This window comes from Gossypium arboreum, chromosome 5 (assembly GCF_025698485.1).
Source record: "Gossypium arboreum isolate Shixiya-1 chromosome 5, ASM2569848v2, whole genome shotgun sequence".
Classification (NCBI taxonomy): domain Eukaryota; kingdom Viridiplantae; phylum Streptophyta; class Magnoliopsida; order Malvales; family Malvaceae; genus Gossypium; species Gossypium arboreum.
Window position 1 is genome coordinate 19,990,417 of NC_069074.1, and position 22,335 is coordinate 20,012,751.

General features: G+C 35.2%; 1 protein-coding gene and 1 non-coding gene across 3 annotated transcripts; both read left to right on the plus strand.

Annotated features, from left to right (window-relative positions):
- The first annotated feature begins 1,335 nt into the window (after positions 1-1,335).
- Positions 1,336-17,015, plus strand: LOC108451788 (E3 ubiquitin-protein ligase UPL2-like). Of its 2 annotated transcripts, none has more exons than XM_017749470.2 (17): positions 1,336-1,773; positions 1,918-2,038; positions 3,734-3,829; positions 3,907-4,113; positions 4,260-10,824; positions 10,946-12,027; positions 12,115-12,420; positions 12,496-12,700; positions 12,907-13,160; positions 13,246-13,535; positions 13,774-14,881; positions 15,023-15,169; positions 15,318-15,398; positions 15,496-15,721; positions 15,831-15,970; positions 16,320-16,426; positions 16,564-17,015. In XM_017749470.2, the coding sequence occupies exons 2-17, from the start codon at positions 1,943-1,945 to the stop codon at positions 16,664-16,666; spliced, it is 11,013 nt and encodes a 3,670-aa protein (XP_017604959.1). In that variant the 5' UTR covers positions 1,336-1,773; positions 1,918-1,942; the 3' UTR covers positions 16,667-17,015. The 2 variants fall into 2 exon arrangements, with proteins under 2 accessions (XP_017604959.1, XP_017604958.1); XM_017749469.2 differs by having other exon boundaries at positions 1,337-1,773; positions 1,915-2,038.
- A 3,755-nt stretch (positions 17,016-20,770) lies between these two features.
- Positions 20,771-20,893, plus strand: LOC128293638 (small nucleolar RNA snoR100). The gene has a single exon (XR_008283818.1). It is a non-coding gene; the product is annotated as a small nucleolar RNA snoR100 (small nucleolar RNA).
- The last annotated feature ends 1,442 nt before the right edge of the window (positions 20,894-22,335 follow it).

A 22,335-nucleotide genomic window follows, 5' to 3' on the forward strand; every position in this document is an offset into this window, starting at 1 on the left:
ACTTGAAAATCTAATTTTTCTTTTTCTTTTTCTTTTCTTTCTTTCTTCCCTTGTTTTCGTTTTCTTCTTGTTCAATTTTCTATTCTTTTCTTCTTCTTTTGTTTTGTATTTTAATTATAATAATATAATATTATAATATTTTCTTAAATAATAAGTATATATAATTATTACAAGTATATGTATAATATTATTACACATGTAAATTACCATTACCATACAATTGTCAATTTATAGTTTATTTGCTCAATTAGTCCCTTAACTTTCTTTAACATATAATTAAACTTTCACCCTTTATTCAAGCTAATTCACCTAACCAAAACTAATTGACCACATAACTAATTTCGTAAATATTTTTAATAAATATCTACAAATCCATTTTACAAAAACGAAGACCTGAAAACATACTTTCTGATACTAGTGCTTATCGAGTCGTTACAATAGCTTTTTTTTTCTTTTACCTTTATTAATAGATTAATACCCTAGACCAATATAAAATAAGGTTAAATTTGTCATAATGTTTTTTAGAACTTTTCAATCTATATGGAAAAGTTTATCATGAAAATCACATTGCCATATAATGGAAAATGATATCTAAAAGAAAATTAGATTCAAGGAAAATAAATAATACTGAAATGCTAAAAGTTAGGATCACTTTCTAACTCTAAAAAATGGCTATTTTCATAATACCAAACTACCTACCTACTTATCATATTCAACATATTTTGTTAAAAATTTTCTATTCGTGAAAAATTAATATAATTATTAAATACCATTAAAAATTAAATGTTGAAAATTACATTTTCAATGATTTATTAAACACAACCTAAATTACATTTTTAAATTTTATATATATATCCAAATAAAATAACTAAAAAATGTTAGAGTATTTTATTATTACTTATTTTATTTAATTATATATTTTAAAATATTATCATAAAATATTTTAACAATAAATCTAAAAATAAATTTAAATATTTTTCAAATCATCTTGGATCAATTTTAAATTTGTTTTCTAAATATTAATTAGTTGATGTGAATCTTTCAGTTATTTCTTAAACACCTTGAAATCAAATTTTAAAAACGCAATTTACAAAGATAATGTTTAAAATAATATTTTTCTGGTCAATATTAAAATAAAATGAACAAAAAATTAGAAAGAAGGAATAGTAGTATGTAACTATGAATCGCCAAAAACTGGATTTTTTCTCAAATTGGGAGATATTTTTGGAGATCATAAAAAAACTACACTGATACCTTTGAAAAACAATCATTTATTTATTATTAAAAAAGAGTAAAAAAACAATAAATGAAAATAAAAAAGAAAAAATAGTTTCAAAACGACCTCTGGAGTCCGTGGCGGTGTAGTCGTCGTAGGTCTCTTAACACACCCGCAAATGTACACATATTTTTTAACTGTTTCATGCTTCATTTACTTTCATTTCACTCCTCTTTTAAGAGGCCCTTAACCTTTTTTCCCCTATTTATTGAACACCCCCCCTCCCCCTTTACTATTGATTTCCTTGTTAAAATATTATGTGAAAATTCCTCAGAGAACTCAAAATTGTATAAAACGCCAAAAATCAAACAAACACTTAAACCAAGCACCACTCTCTCATCAAACCTCCATTTCTATTCGCTTTTGGGGTTTTCTTTTCTCTTTCTTTCTTTCATTTTCATAAATCTCTCTTTGAGAATCAGTCTTCTTTGGTTTCATGCTGCCTACTTTGGATGTGTAAGCATTCATCGCTAATCGCTCTCTCTCGCCTTTCAGAGGTTTTCTCTCTTTTCTTTCTTTTTAGACTTTTCAGTATGTCTATTTTTTATGTAATTTATATCTGATCTGTTTTGTTTTTTTTTTTCGATTTCTAAAACATATGTTCTCGCTTTAAAAAAAAAATTGTTTCGTATTTTTAGTAGTTGGAAGTAGAGGAGTAGAGGTGAGATGGCGAATATAAGATCGACTTTGCCTTCGAGGCTTCGCCAGCTTTTGTCTGGTGAAACTGACATCGGTCCTTCTATTAAACTCGATTCTGAGCCCGTAAGTTTCTTTTTCTTTATTTTTTCTTTTAGGTTTCCTGAGAAAATGCTGTCTAATTAGGGTTTATCGGAATCTCTCTCTTTTTTCGTACTCCTTTCTCGGAGTGATTGCTATTTTAATGCTGTGCTTGTTCCTTTATGTTTTCTATGTTATTATTAGTTGTTAATATAATTGATTGTTTGTTTGTTACTATTGATTGCTGCCACTATATGGCGGTTAACTGAGAGATATTAATGCTTTAAGAACGAATTGATTCTTACATTATTAGTTGTAGTCACGAATTTGTTATCTGCATATTTAAAAAAAATTAGTACAATGTCTTAAAGCTGAAGACCTTATATTGTTTATGACATGTTTTCTGTTCTACCTGCTTAAGAATGTGCATTGGAGTAAGCATTCCGTATTTGCAAATGTTTTCTCTAACAGTAAGGGCAATAGTTGGTGTCAGTTGTTATGGTTCATGTTGTTTCTCTGACAGGATTATGCACCTTTACTTCTCATAATTCATACCAAGTAAGAATCCTGGAGGTTTTAGAGAGTTATTTATTTATTTAAATAATGCTGGACTAGAAAATTGAAGCATGTAAGTTTATTGTGGATAGTTGTCTTAGGATGTTATGATATTTTTTTACACTATATTTTTCATTTTAGAATAAAAAATAATGTTAGTAAATTGCTAAATTGTGCATTCTGTGTTATTTTGCCTAGGTATGAAATTTTCTGTATGGTTCTAGATGTTTCCGGGCTTATATGCTGATAACTTAGTTTCTTTAATTTCAATAAATGAATGAAATATTTTGTCCAAGGTTATAGAGGACATTTTGGTTTCTTTTATTGGAGTTCTTGGAATGCCATTTAAGCCTAGAATTTAGGCACTTCAAACTGATCAATGCTAGTTCTTTTCCTACTTTCTACTTTTAGAATATTTGTTATCATGTGTTTACTGCCGGTGCTTGTAATTGGATGTCTGTGTGAATACATCTGCAATCAGTATGCATGTCCTGTTCTGCGATACTATTAATAGCTTTTATAAGATGGCATTCTCTACTCTCAATTAATTGTTGCTTGGTATGACTTTTAGACCTTTAGCAAAGTGCTTATATGAATATCCTTGAGAGCATCTATTTTATCTTTCTACATAATTGTGGAAGTATTAGAAGAGTTTTATAGTTCTCTTTTATTTTATGTGTGAAATTTTTGGAAGTCATCTAGGTTCACGTCTAGGCATATTTTACAAGAACACTACATAAATTTCATTTTAAACATAGTTTTATGGATAATTATGATGTGCCAGCTAGTCAATACTTGGCTAGCTTTAATGTAATGAGCAAGAGATGATGTTTTGCATTCCCATGGAATTATTATTCTTGCTCTTTTGACCTTCAATTATTGAGCCTCAAATTTTGGAATTAGTTTTATGCTTTCAAATTTCTTTTAGATTTTCTTTCCAATATTATTTATTGCTTTCATTACTCATATTTGGTTATTCTCATCTTTCTTTAGGTAATTAAGATCCAACATAAACTCCCAAACATGCTTTAGGGAACTTATGCATATACATTGATGTATGTTTACTGATTGCCATGGGAGTATATACTGGTTTCAATAGCTTGACTGAATGTCCAGAAAATTTCTGTCTACGTATGTTCTCTTTTTGTTCTGGGAAATATATCTAACATGCACTGTCACTTGCAGCCTCCTCAAATTAAAGCATTTATTGATAAAGTGATCCAGAGTCCTTTACAGGATATAGCAATACCTCTTTCAGGCTTTCGATGGGAGTATAGTAAGGTGATTTTTGCTCTACTTATTCCTCTTTGATTGCCTCCTTTCTTGGTTCTTTCGCTCACTTGTTGCTTTTAATTCAGGGGAATTTTCATCATTGGAGGCCACTATTTCTTCATTTTGATACATATTTCAAGACTTACGTGTCTTGTAGGAATGATCTTCTCTTATCAGAAAAAATTCTAGAAGATGATAGTCCATTTCCAAAGCATTCAGTTCTTCAAATACTACGAGTTATGCAAATGATATTGGAGAATTGCCACAACAAAAGTTCATTTGATGGTTTGGAGGTATGCTGAGATGATGCCATAAATTATTTTAACGATGGTGATTGCAAACATGTTTAGGTCCTAGCAACTTGTTAACTTATGGATGCTCTATGTTCTTCTCCTATACTTTTTTTTTTCCTAATATAACTCTCACATTTGCCTTTCAGAATTTCAAGTTCCTGCTTTCATCCACTGATCCTGAAGTTCTCATAGCTACCCTGGAGACTCTTTCTGCTCTTGTTAAAATAAACCCATCTAAGGTCCACGGGAGTGGTAAACTGATTGGATGTGTCTCAGTAAACAGCTATCTGCTTTCTCTTTCTCAGGGATGGGGGAGCAAGGAGGAGGGCTTGGGTCTATATTCATGCGTTTTGGCAAATGAGAAAACAAATGATGAAGGGCTTAGTTTATTTCCATCTGACATGGAAAATGACCATGACAAGTCTCAACACCGAATTGGGTCTAGCATTTATTTTGAATTGCACGGGCCCAATGCTCAAGGTAATGAAGAAAGCAGTGGGAATGCAAGTTCTACTTCAAGAGTCATTCACATGCCAGATTTACATTTGCAGAAGGAGGACGATCTTTTAATAATGAAGCAATGTATTGAGCAGTACAACATACCGACTGAGCTCCGGTTTTCATTGCTAACAAGAATTAGATATGCACATGCCTTTCGGTCACCCAAGATATGCAGGCTGTACAGCAGGATTTGCCTTCTTGCATTTATTGTGCTTGTTCAGTCTAATGATGCTAATGATGAGCTGGCATCATTTTTTGCAAATGAGCCAGAGTATACAAATGAATTGATCAGAATAGTACGCTCTGAGGAAACGATTCCTGGAACTATTAGAACACTTGCGATGCTTGCATTAGGGGCTCAGTTAGCTGCATATTCAGCATCTCATGACCGGGCACGAATTTTGAGTGGATCAAGTATTAGTTTTACTGTAGGAAATCGGATGATTCTCCTGAATGTGCTTCAGAAGGCAGTTCTGTCACTGAAAGGTTCTAGTGATTCATCATCTCTTGCTTTTATTGAGGCTCTTCTTCAGTTCTATCTGCTTCATATTGTGTCATCCTCTGCTTCAGGGAGTAATATTAGAGGGTCAGGAATGGTTCCAACCTTTTTACCTCTTTTGGAGGATTCTGACCCAAATCATATGCATCTTGTGTATTTGGCTGTAAAAGCTCTACAAAAGCTCATGCATTACAGTAGTTCAGCTGTGTCATTGCTTAGAGAACTGGGTGGGGTGGAGCTTTTGTCTCAGAGACTACAGATAGAAGTGCATAGAATTATTGGTATGTCTGGTGGAAATGATAATTCGGTTGTCATTGGTGAATGCTCAAGATACAATGATGATCAGTTGCATTCCCAGAAGAGGCTTATCAAGGTGCTTTTGAAAGCTCTTGGTTCTCCTACATATGCCCCTGCAAATTCTGCCAGAGTACAGAATCCACATGACAGTTCTCTGCCCCGGATGCTCTCACTCATATATGACAATGCTGAAAAATTTGGAGGGGATATTTACTACTCAGCTGTGACTGTTATGAGTGAAATTATCCATAAGGATCCAACTTGTCTTGCTGCACTTGTTGAACTTGGTCTTCCAGATGCCTTTTTATCTTCTGTCTTATCCGGAGTGCTTCCATCTTCAAAGGCTATAACATGTATTCCAAATGGCCTTAGTGCCATTTGTCTTAATGCCAAAGGCTTGGAGGCCGTGAAAGAAACATCAGCATTGCGATTTTTGGTTGACATCTTCACCAGCAAGAAGTATGTGCTTTCAATGAATGAAGGAATTGTTCCTTTGGCTAATGCGGTTGAAGAGCTTCTGCGTCATGTATCTTCATTGAGAAGCAGTGGTGTTGATATAATAATTGAGATTGTAAATAAAATTGCTTCCTTTGGAGACAACAGTACCTGTTCCACATCATTATTTGTTGAAAAAGTTAATGGGAGTACTGCAATGGAAACTGATTCTGAAGACAAAGGAAATGAAGAGCATTGTTGTCCTGTTGGTGAACTGGAATCTGTAACTGATGGAATTAGTGATGAGCAGTTTCTCCAATTGAGCATCTTGCATCTGATGGTTCTGCTTCATAGAACAGAGAATTCTGAAACATGTCGCCTGTTTGTGGAGAAATCAGGAATTGAGGCTTTACTGAAGCTTCTTTTAAGGCCCAGTATTGTACAGTCATCAGAGGGGATGTCAATTGCTTTACATAGCACCGTGGTTTTTAAAGGGTTCACCCAGCATCACTCTGCTCCTCTTGCCCGCGCATTCTGTTCTTCTCTTAGGGAACATTTAAAGAAAGCTTTGACTGGATTTAGTACAGTTTCAGGGTCCTTTTTACTGGATCCTAGTGTGATGCCTGATGATGGAATCTTTTCTCCCCTTTTCCTCATTGAGTTCCTTCTATTTCTTGCTGCTTCCAAAGATAACCGCTGGGTTAGTGCGTTGCTTGCAGAATTTGGAAATGGCAGCAAAGATGTTCTGGAAGATATTGGTCGTGTCCATCGTGAAATTTTGTGGCAGATTGCTCTCCTTGAAGATGCCAAGGTTGAAATTGAGGATGATGGTGTGAGTGCTAGTTCTGCTGAGCCTGAGTCACAACAGGGTTCTAGTGCTACCGATACTGAAGAGCAAAGGATGAACTCCTTTAGACATTTCCTTGATCCATTATTAAGGAGGAGGACACCAGGATGGAGTATTGAATCCCAGTTCTTCGACCTCATAAACCTTTATCGTGACCTTGGCCGTGCTACCGGCTTTCAACGGAGATTGCGCATTGATGGTTCGAATGTGCGTTTTGGAGCCAATCATTCTACTTCATCTGATGCTTCTGGATCTGTCAGTAAAAAGGAACATGACAGAAAGAGATCCAATCACACCTCTTGCTGTGACATGGTGAGGTCACTTTCCTTCCACATTACCCATTTATTTCAAGAGGTAGGAAAAGTGATGTTACTTCCATCGCGTCGTCGGGATGATACTGTCAATGCTTCCCTTGCATCAAAATTGGTTGCTTCTATTTTTGCCTCTATTGCATTGGATCACATGAACTTTGTAGGTCATGTTAAATCTTCAGGCTCAGAAGCATCCATATCGACAAAATGTCGCTACTTTGGTAAGGTTATTGATTTCATTGACAGCATTCTTCTGGACAGGCCCGATTCCTGCAATGCTATAATGCTAAATTGCTTATATGGTCGTGGAGTTGTTAAATCTGTTTTGACAACTTTTGAAGCTACCAGTCAATTACTATTTGCAGTTAATAGGGCACCAGCATCTCCAATGGATACGGATGATGGTAATGTAAAGCAGGATGAAAAGGAAGATGGAGATCATGCATGGATTTATGGTCCATTGGCTAGCTATGGTAAACTTATGGATCACCTTGTGACATCTTCTTTTATTTTGTCTCCATTTACCAAACACCTGCTCGTGCAACCACTTCTGAGTGGAGATGTCCCTTTCCCAAGGGATCCTGAAACTTTTGTGAAGGTGCTTCAATCCATGGTGCTTAAGGCAGTCCTTCCAGTTTGGGCAGACCCACAGTTTACCAATTGCAGTTATGATTTCATCACTACGATTATATCTATCATTAGGCACATTTACTCTGGTGTTGAAGTGAAAAATATTTCCAGTGGTAATAATGCCCGTGTTACTGGACCCCCTCCAAATGAAACAGCCATAGCAACAATTGTAGAGATGGGATTTTCAAGGTCCAGGGCCGAAGAGGCTTTGAGACAAGTTGGATCTAACAGTGTGGAGTTAGCAATGGAGTGGTTATTCTCCCATTCAGAGGAAATCCAAGAGGATGATGAACTTGCCCGTGCACTTGCCATGTCTCTTGGGAACTCTGAAACTGACACAAATGTAGATGTTACAATTGACAGTAGCCAACAACTGGAAGAAGAGATGGCCCAACTTCCCCCTATTGAGGAGTTGTTGTCGACATGTACAAAGCTGCTTCAGATGAAGGAACCTCTAGCGTTCCCAGTTAGAGATCTTCTTGTGTTGATGTGCTCCCAAAATGATGGTCAATATAGGTCCAGTGTCATTAATTTCATTCTTGACCAAGTGAGAGATTCTAGTTCTGCTTCTGTTAGCAGAAACAATTCGCTGCTGTCTGCTCTTTTCCATCTTCTTGCTTTAATTCTTCAAGAGGATGTGGGGGCACGGGAAATTGCCTCAAAGACTGGACTGGTAAAACTTGTGACTGATTTACTTTCAGAATGGGACTCTGGCTTAGTAGATAAGGAGAAACCACAAGTTCCAAAGTGGGTAACAACTGCTTTCCTTGCTCTTGATAGGCTTCTTCAGGTGGATAAAAAATTAGATTCTGAAATTATTGAGCAGTTAAAAGGGGATAATCTTAGTAGCCAACAGATATCTGTCAGTATTGATGAGGATAAGAAAAGTAAGCTGCATTCTTCATTTGGATCTCCAAGAAATATAGATATCCATGAGCAAAAGAGACTGATTGAGATTGCTTGTGGCTGTATAAGGAACCAGTTTCCATCTGAAACAGTGCATGCTGTCCTGCAGCTGTGTTCTACTCTTACTAGAACCCATTCTCTTGCTGTTTGTTTTCTTGATGTTGGGGGTGTAAGTTCACTTCTTTCATTGCCGACAAGTAGTCTCTTCCCTGGGTTTGACAATGTTGCTGCTACTATTATCCGCCATGTCCTTGAAGATCCTCAAACCTTGCAGCACGCGATGGAAGCTGAGATAAAGCACAATCTTGTGGCTATGGCTAACAGGCATTCGAATGGAAGGGTTAGCCCACGCAATTTCCTGGTCAACCTAAGTTCTGTTGTTTCTCGTGATCCAGTGATATTTATGCAGGCTGTTAAGTCTGTCTGTCTAGTTGAGATGGTTGGTGACAGACCTTATGTTGTTTTGATTAAAGACCGTGACAAGGATAAATCAAAAGAGAAGGAAAAAGGATCAGAAAAAGATAAATCACAGCAAATTGATGGAAAGGGTAATTTGTGTAATGTGAATTCTGCAGGTCCTGGGATTGGACATGGAAAATTTAATGATTTAAATTCAAAGTCTGTTAAAATGCATAGAAAATCTCCCCAGAGCTTTGTAAATGTGATTGAGCTTCTTTTGGACTTGGTTGTTTCTTTTATACCTCCCTTGACAGAAGATATTAACATGAAGGTGCATGGTGATGCTTCACCATCAACTGATATGGAAATTGATGTTGCTGCCATTAAGGGTAAAGGAAAAGCCATTGCTTCTTTGTCTTTGGAGAATGAAGTTTCTAGCCAAGATGTGTCTGCCTCACTTGCAAAGATGGTATTCATCTTTAAGCTTTTGACAGAGATCCTGTTAATGTACGCAGCATCTGTTCATGTGCTGCTTCGCAGAGATGGTGAAATTGGTAGCTCTAGGGCCCCTCATCAAAAGGGCTCAACTGGTTTAACCGGTGGTGGAATATTTCACCACATTCTTCACAGGTTTATCCCATATTCACAGAATTCAAAGAAGGAAAGGAAAACTGATGGTGACTGGAGGCATAAACTGGCAACCAGAGCTAGTCAATTCCTGGTTGCATCTTGTGTGCGTTCTGCAGAGGCAAAGAGGAGAGTCTTCACAGAGATCAATTGTATTTTCAATAACTTCGTTGATTCCTGCCCTGGTTTCAGACCACCAAGGGGTGATATGCAGCATTTTGTTGATTTGCTAAATGATATACTAGTTGCTCGTACCCCAACTGGTTCATGCATCTCGGCAGAAGCTTCTGCCACTTTTATAGATGTTGGTTTGATTGCGTCGTTAACACGCACCCTTGAAGTTTTGGATTTGGATCATGCTGAGTCACCTAAAGCTATCACAGGGCTCATCAAAGCTTTGGAACTTGTAACCAAGGAGCATGTTCATTCTGTTGATTCTTCTGCTATTAAAGGTGAGAGTTCAGTCAAACCTGCTGATCGTAATCAAACTGGGAGAACAGATAATATTGTTGATGCATCACAGTCCATGGAAATGGCATCGCAGTCCAATGATGCAGTTGCAGCTGACCGAATTGAATCTTTCAACCGAGTCCAAAACTATGGTGGTTCTGAAGCTGTTACAGATGATATGGAACATGACCAGGATCTTGATGGGAGTTTTGCTCCTGCTGCAGAGGATGATTATATGCAAGAAACCTCAGAGGATGCAAGGGCTCTTGAAAATGTAGACAATGTGGGGATCCATTTTGAAATCCAGCCACATGAGCAAGAAAACCTTGATGAGGATGAGGATGAGGATGAGGATGAGGATGAGGAGATGTCCGGAGATGATGGGGATGAAGACGATGATGATGATGACCATAACGATTTGGAGGATGATGATGTACACCACCTGTCTCATCCAGACACAGATCAAGATGACCATGAGATTGATGATGATGAGTTTGATGACGAAGTGTTGGAGGATGATGGTGATGATGATGACGATGGCGATGATGAGGGTGGTGTTATTCTGCGGTTGGAGGAGGGTACCAATGGAATGGATATGTTTGATCGAATTGAGGTTTTCGGCAGAGACCACAATTTTGCTGATGAAACTCTTCGTGTAATGCCAATTGAAGTTTTTGGTTCCAGGCGACAAGGACGCACCACATCCATTTACAGTCTTTTGGGGCGGAGTGGTGAGAATTCAACCCCCTCGAGGCATCCTCTTTTATTGGGCCCTTCATCACTACAATCAGCCTCTCCAAGGCAATCAGGTTATTTTCTGCGACTTTTTTTGAGCTTTGTTGTAATTTACGAATTAATGCTTATTAATTTTGTACTTATGTGCATCTCTAATTTTAACAACACTTTATTCTTTACTTTGTTCCTGTTCAGAAAATGCCCATGATATGATTCTCGCAGACAGAAACTATGATAGCACCTCAACACGCTTGGATACTATTTTCCGGTCTCTTAGGAATGGGCGTCACAGCCATCGTTTGAATTTGTGGGTTGATGAGAGCCAGCAAAGCAGTGGGTCAAGTGTGGCTACTGTACCACAAGGTCTTGAAGAATTGCTTGTCTCCCAATTGAGGCGACCAGGCCCTGAGAAATCTCCTGATCAGAAGACATCAGTAGTGGAACCTCAGAACGAGGTTGAAGGTAGTCGGTTGCAGGAACCAGGGACTGGTACAACGCCTGAGAATCCTGCAGAAAGCAATGTTTATAATGAAAATGCTAATGCATGTCTATCTTCCGAAGCAATTGGTAGCTCTCTCAATGCTGATAGGAGACCTGCAGTAAGTGATCCTCTACAAGGCACAGATGCATCAAGTGTACATTCACAATCTGTTGAAATGCAATTTGAGCAAAATGATGCAGCTGCTCGAGATGTTGAAGCAGTGAGCCAAGAAAGTAGTGGTAGTGGGGCTACTTTAGGGGAAAGCCTTCGGAGCCTTGATGTTGAGATTGGAAGTGCAGATGGCCATGATGAAGGTGGAGAGAGACATGGATCTTCTGATAGAACTCCTGAACCACAGGCTGCTCGTGCAAGAAGAACAAATGTTGGTATTGTGAATAGTGGGAGAGATGCCCCGCTTCATAGTGTCACTGAGGTTTCAGAGAACTCAAGTCGGGAGGCAGATCAAGATGGTCCAGCTGCAGAGCAGCAGATAAATAGCGATGCTGGTTCTGGATCAATTGACCCTGCATTTTTAGAAGCTCTCCCTGAGGAATTGCGTGCTGAAGTTCTTTCAGCTCAGCAGGGTCAAGTGGCACAGCCTTCAAATTCTGAACAACAGAATTCTGGAGATATAGATCCAGAATTTCTTGCAGCCCTTCCCCCAGATATTAGAGCTGAAGTCCTAGCACAACAGCAAGCGCAAAGGCTTCATCAATCTCACGAACTTGAAGGGCAACCAGTTGAAATGGACACGGTCTCAATAATTGCAACATTTCCTTCAGATTTGCGAGAAGAGGTATAATTTTTGTTATTTTGTGGTTCAATTTTAAGTTGTAAGTCGAGTGTGCCTAAACATTTTCTTTTTGCTATTTTTTATCCTCAGGTTCTCCTAACATCATCTGATGCTATTCTTGCTAATCTCACTCCTGCACTTGTTGCGGAGGCGAACATGTTGCGCGAGAGATTTGCACATCGCTATCATAATCGTAGCTTGTTTGGAATGTATCCTAGGAATCGCAGAGGTGAATCTTCTAGGAGAGGCGAAGGTGTTAGATCCAGCCTGGACAGAATGGCAGGAACTATTGTGTCCCGCAGATCTGTTACTGCTAAGCTAATTGAAGCTGAAGGAGCGCCTCTGGTTGGCACAGAAGCTCTTCAAGCAATGGTTCGGATACTTCGCATAGTTCAGGTGTTCCCTTAGCAGGTTAATTTTTCCTTTTGGTTCTTGATTTTGATCTATGCATTAACACGGTAAAACCTGCAGCCACTCTATAAAGGTTCGTTGCAGAAGCTGCTCTTGAATTTATGTGCTCATAATGAAACAAGAAAAGCGCTAGTTATAATCTTGATGGACATGCTGATACTTGATACAAGAAAGCCTGTCAATTATTCAAATGCAATTGAACCTCCTTACAGGCTTCACGGTTGCCAGAATAATGTTATGTATTCTCGTCCTCAACATTTTGATGGTAAGATTTGGAACAGAAGAATTCACAATCCCTAGTGATTCAATATGGCTTATCTTAAGAACTTTTTCATTTTTTGTCTCTACCTATTTTGCTTCCCTTTCATTTTTCATCAGCTAAATATATATAGTTTTATAGTTTGGTCATCATCTGACTTGTAGCATTCAAGTTTGAAGTGATTTTCTTCTGTTTTATCCTTTTCTTTGTAGGAGTTCCTCCTTTGGTGTCTAGGCGAGTGCTTGAAACTCTCACTTACTTGGCTCGAAACCATCCATATGTTGCGAAGATTTTACTTCAGTTCAGATTGCCTCTTCCCATCTTACAAGAGCAAAGGAATATTGATCAGACACGTGGAAAAGCTTTGATGAATGAGGTGCAGCTGGAAGGATTCAGTTCTATTGCGTTGCTTCTGAGCCTTCTCAATCAACCCCTGTACTTGAGAAGTATAGCCCATCTTGAACAGGTAACATGTGACAACCCTATTATAAATATGTAAAGCAATTTTATGTCTTTTTGTTTAGTTTGCTCATTTCTGGTTTTTGCCCCAGCTGCTTAACTTGTTGGATGTCATTGTTGACCATGTGGAAAGGAAGTCCCTTTCATCTGAGAAATTGAAAGCATCTTCTTCTGAACAAGTACCTGCTTCACAAATTTCATTGTCTGATGCTGACACCCGTGCGGAGAAGGCTCCTTCTGATGTTGAATCACAATTGAAGGCTGTTGACTGCTCCATACCTTCAACATCTGATTCAAGTAATGAATGTGATCCGCTCAGTGTGCTGACCAATCTCCCACAAGTGGAGCTCCGACTTTTATGCTCATTGCTTGCACGGGAAGGGTAAGTTATATGTCTAACAATGTATTGGTTTTAGCAGTTTCCTCAATGAGAAGTTCGTGTTTCCTCTGTTTCTTTATTATGCTTCAATTGAAGAAGGGTCCTCTTTTTTCATTTTCTGTGACCTGTGAAATTATGGATTTTGCACTTGCTACGTTTATTATCTTTCCACTGTCAAATTTCAATATGATTTAGTGCTTTTTTCCCATTTGCTCAGTCTGATGTTCTGTTCCCCTCCCAGATTGTCAGATAATGCATATGGCCTGGTTGCTGAGGTAATGAAGAAGTTGGTTGCAATTGCTCCGAGCCACTGTCATCTGTTTATTTCTGAGCTAGCAGATGCTGTACAAAATCTGATTAAATCTGCCATGGATGAGTTACGGATGTTTGGAGAAGCTTTGAAAGCTTTACTCAGCTCAATATCTTCTGATGGAGCTGCAATTTTAAGGGTCTTACAGGCACTGAGTTCTCTTGTTTCTTCAATAACTGAGAGAGAGAAGGATCTGCAACCGCTTCCTGAAATAGAGCGTTCTACTGCTCTTTCTAAGGTGTTGGACATTAATGCCGCCTTAGAACCTTTGTGGACAGAGTTGAGTACTTGCATAAGCAAAATAGAGAGCTATTCAGATTCTGCACCAGATTTATTAGCTCCTTCGAGAACCACCACGACTCATTCTGGTGTAACACCCCCCCTTCCTGCAGGCACTCAAAACATCTTACCATATATTGAATCTTTTCTCGTGATGTGTGAGAAGTTACATCCTGCACAGCCAAGTTCTGGTCAAGATTTTAGCATGGCTACACTTTTCGATGCTGAGGATGCCAGCACATCTTCTAGCCAGCAGAAAACTGTCTCAAAATTTGATGAAAAACATGTTGCCTTTGTGAAGTTCTCTGAGAAACATCGGAAGTTGCTAAATGCTTTTATCCGCCAAAACCCTGGGCTGCTTGAGAAGTCATTTTCACTCATGCTGAAAGTTCCCCGCTTTGTTGATTTTGATAATAAACGTGCTCACTTCAGGTCTAAAATAAAGCATCAACATGATAATCATCACAGTCCTCTGAGAATATCAGTTAGAAGGGCTTACATTCTTGAGGATTCATATAACCAACTGCGGATGCGGACAACTCAAGATTTGAAGGGGAGATTAACTGTTCACTTCCAAGGAGAGGAAGGTATTGATGCGGGTGGGCTTACAAAGGAATGGTATCAGCTCTTGTCCAGGGTTATATTTGACAAAGGAGCTTTGCTTTTCACTACTGTGGGTAATGAGTCCACATTCCAGCCTAACCCGAACTCAGTCTACCAAACAGAGCATCTTTCATACTTCAAATTTGTTGGGCGAGTTGTGAGTACTTCTCTGGTTGCTTTTATTGGATTGATTTATTTTTTGAATAAAGTAATTTTCATTTTTCTAAAAGCAAAGTATGCAACTCCTCTTTTTCATTTGGGTCTGACTTTTCTTCACTTCCTAATCAAAATTTTAAAGGTTGGCAAAGCACTTTTTGATGGGCAACTCTTGGATGTCCACTTCACTCGATCTTTCTACAAGCATATCTTGGGGGCGAAAGTTACTTATCATGACATTGAAGCAATTGATCCTGATTATTTCAAAAACCTAAAGTGGATGCTTGAGGTCTGTCTTTTTTCTGTTTATCGTTTCCTCTTTTTTTCTTATGAGGGAGAGGGAGGGAGCTTTTAGTTTGTTAGCTATTATCGTTCTCAGTCCATTAGATAATTGTTTTGCATTTCTTTTTTTCTCCTTCCCTTATTTGTTTCTCCAGAATGATATTAGTGATGTCCTGGGCCTTACTTTTAGCATTGATGCTGATGAGGAGAAGCTGATATTGTATGAAAGGGGACAGGTAAGGGTTTTCATTTATCTTTTCAAGAAACCCTTTGTGGTGACCTCTCTTTTGTGGTTATAAATTTATGATTTATATTCTATGAAATATGGTGCAGGTGACTGACTATGAGCTGATCCCTGGTGGTCGGAACATTAAAGTTACTGAGGAGAATAAACACCAATACGTTGACTTGGTTGTTGAGCATCGTCTGACAACAGCTATTCGTCCTCAAATAAATGCATTTTTGGAAGGATTCAATGAATTAGTTCCTAGGGAATTAATTTCTGTTTTTAATGACAAGGAGCTGGAGTTACTGATAAGTGGTCTTCCTGATATTGATCGTAAGTGTTTATAAACCAATTTATTTAAATGTTAATTACTTGATGATAGAATGCTTTATTTTGCCTACCATTATTTTAATATGACATGATCTCAATAACTCTCTCCTAGTGGATGACATGAGGGCAAATACGGAGTACTCTGGTTATAGTGCAGCATCGCCTGTTATTCAGTGGTTTTGGGAGGTTGTTCAGGGGTTCAGCAAGGAGGATAAAGCTCGGCTTCTACAGTTTGTGACAGGCACCTCAAAGGTAATTCAACGCCTGAAAGTTAGCATTTCAGGTTGTTATCTACAGTTCAACACAAATTAAGTTATTAAATGCTTGAACTAAGGTTCAGATAGGATAAACAGGTTTCGATTTAATGTGAAATTTTGTAGCTGTTTAACTCTTCTAGCATGTGGCATAGCTCTATATTAGTTCACTAAGATAAACCGAGCTTAGCTTAGCTGCTGATTGATTCATGCAACCATCTGCAATTCATTCTCTTATTTCCAAACCGCAGCCTCCTTTGTATAAAAATAATAACAACAATAATAGTAGTAGCTTTTGATTCATAACCAGTCTCAAATCTCAGTCATTGCTCGATATAATTTCACAGGTGCCATTAGAAGGCTTTAGTGCACTTCAAGGAATTTCAGGTTCTCATAAGTTTCAGATACACAAAGCATATGGCAGCCCTGATCACTTGCCTTCTGCTCATACCTGGTAATTCTATGTATTTGGTTAATTCTGCTACTTAATGATTTTATCTTTTCTGCGAGTTTTCTGTCATTTGCTTTGCAATTTTCAGCTTTAGATCCTTCTTCCTTAACAAGGAGCATTATACTTCATGATTATTGCAGTTTCAATCAATTGGATTTGCCCGAATACCCATCTAAGGAACATCTAGAAGAGAGATTGCTACTCGCAATTCATGAGGCCAATGAAGGGTTTGGATTTAGTTAAAGATGGGAAGCAGTGATCAGAGTCATCTTGTAGATAAGGCTACATATATACATAAGATGCATATGGAGATCCTGTTATGAGGGTATAAGGGGCTAGGCTAACGCTGAATTAGTACATTTTTATATGCTGTACAGTCGCATATTGGCTACTGTAATTGCTCTGGCAGTTTTAAATTTGCCACCGTTGTTCCATTTAAATCTGCCTTGGAAGTAGAGGCTCGTTAACGATTCATCACATTGTTGAGTCTTTCCTTTGTTGAGACCCTCTTTGCAGGTAGTCTTTCTATTACATTTTAGGTTGTACAATAATTGCATCAAATTAGTTTATTGCTACCATGTTTTGGTTAGTATTTTTTCTCTTGCCTTTTCTATTTATTTGTTTTGTTAAACGAGTTTAATTGGTTTGGTAACGAAACATCACTGGCTTGATTAATTTTTTTTAATAAAAGATGCTTCATGTAATGAAAAGTCTTCTAAGTAATTTAATAATAAATTGAGCTCTTAATTGAAAACAAATACTTAATTGGGCTCCTTCCCAATAGGAAGGAAGCAATCAATTGACCCTTGAGAATCAAATCCTAGTATGAATTTTTTTTCTAAATTCAACTAAAGGAAGTAGATATCATGATCCCAAATCCTTGATCTGAAAAAGAGAAATACTAAATTATTCATTGATAGAAATGTTCTTAGCCTGACTGATACTTCTCAGTTCGTCCTTAAACCTTATCCTTAAAACACGCAAAATTTACTGCAAAAAGAACCCTTCAGCCCACTACTTCAGCCAAATTCTGTGAATCGAAACTATTTTTGCTCTTAATCTCCACAGCATTTCCACCTAAACTGAAATTAGGTTGAGGGGGTGAGCAACTGGTATAGGGGATTTCGATACCCTTGTTACATTGTTGGTGGTCGTATATGCAAAAGAAGATAGCAGATATGGTTTTTTTCCCTGTCTGGTTCTTGCATCTTGCGTCCTGAAGGGTTTAGGGATATTTCGCTTTACTTCTGTGGGTCATTTTTTTTCTAATTCGTCCAGTATAAATACGTTGTTGATGAGGCTGATGCCTGTTCAATATGTAATTTTAGGGCTATTTTTTTAATTTTTGGTTGTCAGATAAGGACTGTAAAATCCTTTAGGGAGTTGGTATTTAGAATTTGAATTTGGATTTGGATTAAAGAATAGTGTAAATTAGGTAGTAAAAAATGTATAAAATCTTTACCTCATTAAGCATAAAAAATAAAAACGAAATATAAAGTTCTTTTTTTTTTCTTTTAAGAGAAACAATGAAGCAGCCTTATTCTCCATCAAAGGTTGTCCGGGTCCGAAATTTATTCCTATTGTGCTTATGATGAATGCCTGCCTAAAAAAATTACTCTCTATAAATTCTTAAACTCTTTGAGAGTAGAAGATCATAAAAAGAACGAGACGGAATCACAGAATTGGAAGCCAAAAATCAAAGGAATCAACCATTGAAAAAAAGGAGAGTAAAAAAACATTCACACTAGAAGGTAAAAAGGAGAGCGTGCATTAAACACCAGTCATAGTATATATATATATATATCAAAGAGAATTACAATTATAGTATAAATATATATCCAATCAAATTAATTTAGTAGAAAGTACGATGAATCGGACAAAAATCACACAATGTGGGATAAATATTCACACTTTACAATTACGCAAAAAAAGTCTCAAGACTCAAGGCCTCCATCTTAACCAACAAGCCAATGACTCATTGACAAACAGTGGCAAATTCAAGGGAATAAAATGGAAATTTCTCTTTAGAGTATTTAAAATTTTAAATTTATAATGGTAAAATTATACTTTGATTCCTTAAAATATTAAAATTTGATTTAATCCTTTAAAAATTATAAAGATATAGGTTATTATATTTTTACTATCGAAAAAAATACAATTTAATTTTAGCCCCTCAAAAATTTCTAGTTTCACCCTTATGCCAAATTATATATTATAATAGATTTTAATATTAAATATATTAATTAAATTTAAAAATGATTTTAATGTTATTTAAATGTTTAAATGTATTAAATATGATTTTATAATGGTGTTATATTGTTGACTTGTCCACAAGTTTGTACACTATCAGATTTGGTAGGCATAGATTGGGCTCGGAAAATATACTTTTATTTCAAATAAATTCAGTTTAATCCGAATTTGAAGTAAATAATAAAATTAATTTTATTAATATAATTATTAAAAATTAAAATTAGAAAAATTTAAAATAGGGATAAATAACATTTAAAATATTTTTAAAATCTTTAAAACTTATCTATTTCTCTAAAAGAAAATATATCCACTTAGTGCTTCACGGAAAGATAAATTCTATTTTTAATTAAGTCGCTCTTATTATTTAACTTTTCATCAATAACAACTTATCTGATTTTTCTTAAACGTTTATATAAAAAAAAATCCATTTAAAAATTAATTAAGCCCGTATATTAAATTCGCTTTAAATTAAGCTATTTTAGTTAACTAAAATAATTAATTAAATCATTTCTTTAATAATAATTTTCGTAATTGATCACATTAATCGTTAAAATAAATTGATAAATCAATTAAATGGTGACATGTAACAGGTTTTGATTTAACTTAATATTTTACCCCATGAAATTAATTATAAAAATTATAAAAAATTATAAAAATCAAAAACCATATAAAATTATAAATAATCAGATAAAATTATCAAAAAATAAATTTTATTAAATATGAAAATTGATATAAACTTTTAAAATATTATAAAATATATAAATAAATCTAAGAAAATATAATCGTAAAAATTATAAAATTAATAAAACATATTTTAAATATTTTAAAACTTATAAAAATACATTAAAATTCTATAAAATCATAAAAAATATTAAAAATATCAAAAATTTTAAAAGCGATATAAACTTATAATAACTATAGAAAACCATAAAAAATGAAATGAGGCGGACTAATTGATTGGATTGAAATTGATAAAGGTATCGATATAGATAAAGACATTAGACTAGTTGACTTAGTAAACCAGAAGATTGAACTGATTTTTTAATATAATTTTATTTATTTATTATTATTTAATATTTTACTTAATTGAACAAAACGAATCAATAAAATTGACAAACTGATGGCCTAATTGGTTCAACCACTAGTTTGGTTCTGAAAACTTTAGTCAGATTTTTTCATTCTGACATATGCTAATAGTTGAATAATGAAATTTTGGTTTGGTCTAATGGCTTTCTTGAACCAATACCTTTGTCGATTTCTAGCCAATCAGTCCATTTCAAGTTTTTATGATTTTTATAAATTTATATCGATGTTAATATTTTTAAAGAATTCTAATAAGTTTTTTTATTTTAAATAGGTTTTATATAGTTTATTAGATTTTTATATTTTTATAATATTTATTTTTATAATATTTCTTATTTTTATGATTTTTAATTTTTGTATACAAAAACTATTATATTAAATTAAAAGTTATCACGTGTTAGTATTTTTTAGTTTGTCAATTTATCTTAATAGTCAATGTGATAAATGATGAAAACTATTAATGAAAAATTTTAATTAATTATTTAAGTTAACGACAGGGTTTAAGTAAGTGTGAAATTAATATAGAGGCTTAAATTTTTTTACATTTTCTTAAACTACTTTTTTATATATAAGTATTTTTAATTACAGATATCATTGTTTTAAATATCATTAATTAATTATAAATTAAATAGTTGTCATTCAAAATTAAGTACATATACACCCGCAGTCTATTAAGGCCCAAGCCCCAAAGGCGGAATCTTCGGTTTGAAAGTTAACTTAGGGGGTTAATTGTGTCATTTGGCAAGTGAGATGAGAGCATTTTAGTCTTTTCGACGTGGAGGAGAAAAAACCCTAGTATTAGCACTTCGCAATTCATGCTCCTATATATATCCGCTAAGGGTCTCCTCCTACCGCACGGCCTAATTAAGTTGTAAAACAAAGGAGGTAGGTCTGTTGATCCTTTGTTCATTGATGATTGTTTGTATTAGGCTTTAGATAGTTTTTGAAAATTTGGGCAAAAAATGGTTTTCGTTTGTCCTGTGTACAATAAGCCGATGCTCTGGAAGAAAAAAGAAATGAAGGTAGCATGGTAGTGTGCACAGAAACTGAATCTTACGATGGGACGACATGTCTGCTCTCTCTGAACCTCATATCTATTGGGGCTTTGATGAGGGGGCCTGGTTTAGTCCCACATTTATTTATTTTTTCTTCAGTTATTATACTCTTTTAAGCCGTTCTTTTCTTTTATCTATTTTTTTTAAAATCTGGCTGTTGACGATTTTTTATGGTTGTTTTGAGTGGATATTTTATAATTTGGGTTTTTTTATGCGATTAAATTTAGCAGAAGGGGTTTGAATTGTCGATGTGTCTTGTCAAAATGCTCTTATTGCTAAACTTTTTTTATGAAGCCATGTCTAGCTTCTGGGAAATTTGCTTTTTCTAGTTTTTCTCCCATATTGAAAATAAATTATTGACGAATTGTGCCTTAATATAGCCTTGAACTCGTGATGTCAACCAGTGAATGTGAGCCAATATTAAATATTAGAGAAAAATATAAAGTAGACTATTTAGATCAGATACACCTATAAATGAATTTTTTTAGATTCCGGCTTTATAGTCTTCCCAAGGTCTCTTGTGTGCCTGTATTCGATAAATGGATTTATTTGGCACTTAAAAGTTGAAAATTTGTTGAATTTTTATCAAAAAATTAGTCAGCTTATGACATCCCAGATGCCAAATTGATCCGACCCTAATTATCAAACAGGGGAAAATAAAAAAAATCTGGGCAGTCCAAGTAATCAAATGTGTTAGATAGTTAAATTTGTTAATTTACTTGAAAATAAGATGCAATTTCAGGTTTAACAGATCAAGGGATGATTAAAGAACAAAAGCGAAATATCTTTTTTTTTTTTTTAAAGAGCTATTAAAACCACGTTAGCCTCCAAACTGAGAAAAAAGCAAGCTTTTTTTGAAATTCTATTATATTATGAATTATCAACTTGTTAAAGTTCTAACAATTATTTGGAACAAATCTACGAAGGAAAGAGAGGAAGAAAAATCTCAATTGGTCCATCGGTTAAACATATTTATCAAGTTAAATGGATTATATAAACAATTTTATATTAATTTGAAAATATTTTTATCAAGTTAAAAATACTTCAAAAATAATTTTAAATATATATAAGATTATTTTGTATTATAATGTTTATAAAAATCTTTAAATAAAATCATTTAAATTATTGCATAACATAACCTCCAAAAATTTTTTTAAAATCTACTAATCATTTTAAAAGTAAATTTTATATCTTCAATAAATATATACTTTCACTTGTTGTTTTTCTTATATGGATAATATCAAAACTTTTAATTTTGATTCAATGTATGATATATATATGAAATTTAATTTTATGCAAAAACATTTTTTGTTGAGAAAACAAGTGGCTAACCGCTTAGATATGATAGGCTCTTGATCTTATTATTCCAATTCATCGATTAATCTTACGAGTACGGAGAAATCCTAATATTTTCCATTATAAACCCTTGTCCCAGCGTCCAAGCAATAAAGAAATCAGCACAGTAATCTCTCGAAAATGTGAAAATAAATCAAAATACATATATCAAATAATACATTAATCTAA

What these genes read in the sequence shown, in the direction of transcription:
- LOC108451788 (XM_017749470.2), top strand. Translation starts at nt 1,943, where the DNA reads ATGGCGAATATAAGATCGACTTTGCCTTCGAGGCTTCGCCAGCTTTTG. An exon ending in GGATACTTCGCATAGTTCAG is followed by an intron (nt 12,421 to 12,495) that starts GTGTTCCCTTAG and finishes TAAAACCTGCAG; the next exon opens with CCACTCTATAAAGGTTCGTT. An exon ending in TGGTCTTCCTGATATTGATC is followed by an intron (nt 15,722 to 15,830) that starts GTAAGTGTTTAT and finishes ACTCTCTCCTAG; the next exon opens with TGGATGACATGAGGGCAAAT.